General features: G+C 37.3%; 1 protein-coding gene across 4 annotated transcripts in view; it reads right to left on the reverse strand.

The window, feature by feature from the left end:
• Positions 1–6,473, reverse strand: part of LOC128680103 (dual serine/threonine and tyrosine protein kinase-like) — a 30,936-nt gene extending 24,463 nt beyond the window's left edge. For 2 of the 4 annotated variants that reach the window (XM_053762907.2, XM_053762904.2), the window contains exons 1-2: positions 6,210–6,473; positions 181–327 (exon numbers count right to left, since the gene is read on the reverse strand). In XM_053762907.2, coding sequence (XP_053618882.1) covers positions 181–295 — 115 coding nt within the window. In that variant the 5' untranslated portion in view covers positions 296–327; positions 6,210–6,473. Of the gene's footprint in view, positions 1–180; positions 328–5,841; positions 5,890–5,930; positions 6,030–6,209 lie in introns of those variants that run through there. The other 2 variants (XM_053762905.2, XM_053762906.1) reach the window with 2 other exon arrangements.
• Positions 6,474–6,988: the final 515 nt, after the last annotated feature.

Here is a 6,988-nt window from a genome sequence, read left to right on the forward strand (position 1 = left end):
GATTGGCCAAACAAAACAGTTTATGAGAATCGAGCAGACCACGGCGGCAGCCGTTCAGGAGTTGATCCATAACATCAGTGACTCTTATCGAGTTATATCCATGGACTGGGGTTTTTGCTTGCTATCAGGCAACGCACATGATAAATTGCCATTCTTTTTATTTAAAATACTATTGCTTACCAAAGTTGAGTATGTCGCATACATCGTGCAACGCGCGTTGTGTGTCGCGCACGAGGCCACGGAGCGTGCGCGTGCGCGCCGCCACGCGACGCGACCACGCGCCCCCGCCCGCCATGTTGGAACGACGTTGGGCTCATGCGATGCGAACTGAAAAAATACTTTTAAATTAAATTATTTTATTAGCATCACTATGGACAGTTGAGCGTCAATAGCCAAGGTCAATTTTCATATTGTATAATAATGGATCCTTCTGATAGGTCGCCACCGGGCTAAATTAGTTATTGGTGGGTTTTAGCACATGCAGGAACCAATTGCTTAACGTACATTATGACAATTTCTGAATAATATACTTATTACTAATGTAACCTCAAAAAAGGGACTTCACATAGCTAAAATTCACATGTACTTAGATGATTCATGCAATACGCACATTGCATTAGAATTCAATCATGTTGAATCGTCATTGTTATCATGGACTAGAAATTAGAAAGAAATATAGATCCTAATATACATAGACATTGAGCACATTTTCGTTCAATAGTTATTTCGATACTAAAACGCTTGTGGCTCAAATTGTGGTCAATATAAATTTGAACTCGAACTAAATTTGATATCGTTCACGGCACCTACCTAAACATAGTATTATTTCTAAAAAATCTCCGACATTATCTATACTATTTCAAATGTGGTTGGTCTATGAATGTACTTATGGTAATATTTTTTTTTTATTAAAAAATAAATAGCTTGAAACAGCCTCAATTAGAATAACATTTTTTTTAAATCCCATCAAAATACGTCTACTTCATAAGATAATTGTCTCGGTTGGTCATGCCTAACTTTGGACAGTGCCCTTCCTCCTTCCTCCTGCGTGGGTTCGTTACCCGCTCGAGTCCTGAATTTTGTCATCCTATTAAATTTAGTTTAAACGTGTGATATGCCTACCAATATTAAAAAAAAAACAGAAAACACGTTGTTGTTAAGTGAAACAAAACCGATTATCAAAACTTAAAAGCCATTTTGGCCATTCATGTCATATATGTGTGAATGTGTATCTCTTGAACATGGCGCAGCTGGGAAAACCCAATATTGGTGTAAAGGCTAGGACATGTAGGCATTTAATAGGTTACTGTTTTATTTCTTTTTATCTATATATTTATGTGATAATAAATGCATTGTAGTCTAACGTAAATTATGTCACAAATTAATATTGTCGAAACTGGCCCAGTTGGACGAGATCACAACCCAGCATCTATCGACCTGGCGCATGAGAACGACGAAGGTCACAAATATGAGAACAAACAAGGAAAGAAGAATTTAGGTAATAAGTATGTATGTATTTAGTGGTGTGTGTATTTAGTGGTAAATATTCAACCTATAAACCTATATTTTATCACATCGCGTCAGTCTCAGTGTAAACTGCACCTAAATATACTGCTTCAAAGCATCGTAATTTGACTGACTCACGCGTGACCGAGAGGAAATCTTGCCATCTCTTTCACATCCATACAAACTTGCATACGCTCATCTCGTTCGCGATGACGTGAATTTAGTATTTCGTTGTGCAATGTCTAAAATGGCATAAGTTTTATCAAACGTTTTTACTAAAACGAATTATGTCAACAGCACATCAACCTAACCAAACTCATTGCAAACTCGCCGCTATTACCACGCCCTAGAGATTCATGCGGGGTAACTTGATGTGCTGTTGACTGTACTTTCGATACGACTAAGGAAAATATAAAGTATGCTTAAATACAATATACATCAGATACCTATATACTATACGTGGCTATGTATCTGGAAGGAAGACAAATAATTTAAACGAAAGTTCAAATGTTTGTATGAAAGATCTTTAAAATCTATCATAATAACACATAAATATTTAAGGATTTTAAGAAGCCCTTTTTAAAGATACAGGTGCGGAACAAACAGTGCGCGAATCCGACTCGCACTTTACTTCCTTGCTGTTCAAGTTTGTCTAAAATTCTGGCACTAAGGTTTAAACTTCTTCTTCATAGTCGTATTCCTTATGACTGAGAGTTATGGTCATTACGTGGAAAAGAACACACGCAACTTTCTTGGCACTATTCATGGAGTAGTTTACCAGCAATGGTAAACCTCTCCATTTCACACACCAGTTAATAATCGACCAGTGTGCTGGTTTCTTCACGATGTTTTCCTTCACCGGAAGCAAGTGGTCGATGAAAACTAATATACATGAAACAGATTGGTATACAAACACATGTGGCTCGAGTAGGATTCGAACCTGGGTCCTTTCGATCCACAGGCGGGCGTCTTAACCATTACACCACCACCACTCCACTCCAGATATTTAAAACTACACAACGGATTTTGAAACGAGTTTTTTTAATAGTCAAAGAGTGATTCAAGAGGAAGATTTAAATCTATGAATAATTACGGTTTTACCCGAGCGAAGCCGGGACGAGCCGCTAATAAATTATACTAAAACTGAACCAGGCAGTCTAGTTATCAGTAACGGTGAAAGGTTAACGTATTCTGACTTAGATAAGTTGAACAATGTTGGCATCTTGGTTATCTAGTTGTTAGTTTTGTAATTCTTCAACCTGTCTTTATTTGCTGATTAATTAATTAATAGTAAATATAGGAAAATAAGACTCGAGGTCTATAGCACAGTATAATCAAGTAGTATAGGATAGTACAATTTGTTTTTTCTGTGACTATTCAAAGGCATTATATTACTATAAACACCAGTGAAAACATACTGTGATAATGACAATGCTTTCAAATATATGACAAAAATAAAAACACATTTTAGGAATCGTCCAAATGCTTCATGTCAAATGATACTCTAACGTGACGTCAAGATTTCTAAGCAATTGTCAAACAAAGCGAAAAAGCTATGTTTGTTCGACAATTGCTTTTATGGTGCTGACTTCATAGTAAAAGTTGTTTCAAAATTTTAGTTTCATATAATGATCCAGGTTTAGCCAGAATTGCAGAATATTTGCATGGTACCACTCCAATGTCGAACGAGGCGACAGAGGGACAAATGTCTAGAGAATTGATAGGCTGGTCTTAAGCTGAAACTTTAACATTTATGTGTAAATTTAACCGTTAAGGTATATTATCGAACCCGACCCGGGGCATTGGGTTGTTAAAACATTACGCTCAGATAAGAGAAAATCAAAACAACAAATAAGGATGTTATTAACAAAGGAGAAAGTTCTCAATTCGTCAATAATTAAATATTATTTTTTATTAAAGATTCAATGTTACAGATCCAATGATTCATGAAACAATTAAAAAAAAATGGACTTATGGTCTGAATAAACAAATTTTATTATAAATATATAAAATATAAAATATGTTTATTGGGTATCTATGAATTACAATGGTTGTGCATGTTGCTGGAGCCTCCTTTTAAGCAAAAATATGCTTGTGCCAGGAGACTCCGCTCCTTCCTTCCTATGTTATTATTATTATTATTTGTATCTCCTTTTGGGATTCACGGCACTAAGTCCGGTCCTTTGAGAGGCTTGCGTGGGGATATGGATCCAACACGTAGAGGCCCTTTGGAGAATTTTGATGTTGTGTAGGTCTCCCGCCAAGACCCGCTCCCGGATATACCAATAAAATGATATGCCCATGAGCAGGTCTCGGCGGGAGTGTGAACTATTGCAGAATAATGGATAGAAGTACTGGTCTATAGAATGAAATTTGGATGGACTGAGAATGGGCTATTGCAAAGAGTTCGGTCACCTGCCATAATCATGATAACTGACTATTCAGTGGCAGGTGGTGACTCGCCGCTCACTGGATGGGCCCCTCAAATCAGTCGCCCCGATTGACGCCAAAGGGGCAACATTGGCGTGAGCGGCTAAGGGTGTAGAGAGGTGAGTCTGCGGGGCGCGAAATCGTGGTGATCCAGTCAGACGCCCCCGGCGTTATGACATTTTACACTTCCACCCTTCGAGCATATAGCTCTCGCGACTCCACTCTGGCCGGCCGATGAAGGCAAGCCAGAGGTAGGGGTCCTGTTACCTCTCGGTTTCCACTCCGACCTTGGGGAAGGAAGGCGGAGGTGAGGAACAGGGGCCTCCCCTGGGAGCACTCAGGTCCGTGGGGTCGCTACTCCCCAACAGCTCGCCACAAGCTGCCCTGCGGGCTTATTATTATTATTATTAAATATGTATTTTAGCCAATTGTGGTCAAGATATAAGAGCATTGTGTCTAATTGTGTATACAAATGACAATCTCTAAGATAAGATTATAGCAATGCCTATGATTTTTTTTTTCTTTTCTTCAAGTTGTGTCTATTGCAGCTGGCCATCTATTCCTAGTTTTCTTTGTGTATTTAATGTTTGGTCAGTCATGGGCTTAGCAGATCTGTTGTGAGGTTAGGGTTTAGCATTGAGGTCCCTCCCCAGCAGTAGCAGTCATTCTGAGAATCTGGAGATTAGCTCCTGGACATTGTCTTCTCTTTACATAACTGATTTTGGATAGCTTGGACGCCAGCTCATTCGGGTAGTTCTCACTTTATTCTTGTAACATCCAGCCATGAGCCGTATCTCTTCCATCACTGTGGTTACAGCCAGTCAATTGTGTATTTTGGCATAGGTCACAAAACAGGATGTATTCGTGAAGTTACTTAGAACCTTCGCAAAAATTTTCTTCTCAATCTCAATTGCTATTTCTAGTTAGCAACATATTTTTCAATACATGACCGGCGGCGATACTTTCTTGCCTCGAGGTCATATCAGAAGTGATAACCCACAGGACACCCACCTTGGGAAGTAAACAACACTTGTATGTCATATATGATTGCCTTCTTCCATCACCCTTAATGACCATGGCCCATTAAAATAGTCCAGTAATAAGATGTCATTAAAATTCATTCATATTTACTCTCATTTTATTATTTTTACTGCATTAAAAATATTTTGTCACCAATAAAAATAATGAAATTCAGATTTAAAGTGCAATAAAATAGACATGGCACATTTTTAACAAACTAAAAATTCCAAAATTGGCTCCATGTACAACAACACTCATAAATATAAATACACATATAAAAACAAAGTAAATAAGCATTACATATAGAAACACTCCTTTGTGGTTTATTTATTTATCAAATTTATGTACACAAACAAAACTGTTTAGTGTAAACTTAATAAATAAATAAAAATTATCATACAGACATAAGTACCAAAATTTACAGATCTATATTAGATAAATTACTTAGTAAATGATAAAATATTTTAATGCCTAAGATGTTAGAGATAATGTATGGTTATAGTAGGGTAATGTATCTTTACAGAACTTTCTTGAAAATTTATAATTATATTATATGATGGTAAAGTCGATGGCAGAAGATAGATATGAATGGATACTCCACCGACCAATGTTTTTAAATGCTTGATGATTACCAGGCTATCCTGGGGAGGACAAGGAAACTACTCCCTTCCTTCCACTGTGCATGTTGTCAGCAGATTACTATAGTTAATAGCAACTACTAAAGTAGGTACAGGCACATGCATTAATATGTATATACATCAGTTCCAATGTGATACAGTTTAAAATTTAATGGTTTTGTATGCATGCCTAACATTGTACTTAGGTGGGATGAATCCATATAAACAGTGTACACAATCTCTAAAGAAAAATGTAAAATAAGCTCACAGTTTATAATATGTCTACAACATCTGCCAGATAACATAATCGCACATCCACTTACCTTCATTCATTAGAAATTTATTACTATCAGTTTTCATGTCACAAGGAATTTAGAACACCACTGTATAGTTCACATAACAAGAAAACCTGTTCTGCAAGTCTATTTGCGTACACTATACACAAATACTAAAGCGAAGTGGCTGGACCGGCTTGCATACCATTTCATCAAAACAATTGAGGGTAAACTTACAGCTTACAAAACACCGCCGTTTATTAAACTAGAATATAATTTCCCTTAATTATAGTGAACCAGAAACGTTCAGAGGAATACTTATCGGGTCATTAGTGTCGATTTGCGGAGTTAAAACACTTACCTTCCTTGTTATAGAATCAAAAGTTAATTTGATTACTGAAAATATTCGCAGACACCCACAGTGGAATATAAGTTTGTTTGTTTGTTAAAACACCACAAACGCACTTCACAAATGTTCCGACAGATTAATGAAGCGACCTTGCGTATTGTTATAGATTGCGTGTTCCGAAGTGAAATTCGCACAGCGAACGAAAGGAAAATCAACAAAAATAAATAAATTGGCCCACAGGATAGGTAACGTCATCGAGCACTGCGCAGCAGACAGTAAAGCTGACACTGCTGACAGTGATATTTTGACATTGACAAGAATTGACAGTATCAGCTGTGTTTGTCAATAAGTGTTGCCCTAAATGCCGCTGCTACACCCAAACATAAATAGGTACACAGTGAGTAAAGAAAATGAAGAAAACTACAGATACAAAAACATTCTAATATTCATTTATGAAGAAAAAGGACTTTTGACTAACTACCTACATTTATTGCCAATGCATTATCAAACAGATTGGTCAAGATTGATTGATAATAACCGTGGTGCCAGCGATCAGAAGACAGCGCCCTCAATTAATTTCACACTTTCTTTATAGACTGTAGATTCGTACAAATTAAAGCTTCCCGCGAACTGTTCCGAACACAGTGCTGTTGTTACCTTTTCACTGCGAGCGATAGAGATGGCAATTATTCATTTCAAGCTAGCCCTAGCACGATGTTGATGCAAGTTTTGTTATGTACCTGTGTGTAATTTATAATGTTATTACCCGAAGCGAAACCGGGACGGGCCGC

This window comes from Plodia interpunctella, chromosome 23 (genome assembly GCF_027563975.2).
Source record: "Plodia interpunctella isolate USDA-ARS_2022_Savannah chromosome 23, ilPloInte3.2, whole genome shotgun sequence".
NCBI classification, from domain to species: domain Eukaryota; kingdom Metazoa; phylum Arthropoda; class Insecta; order Lepidoptera; family Pyralidae; genus Plodia; species Plodia interpunctella.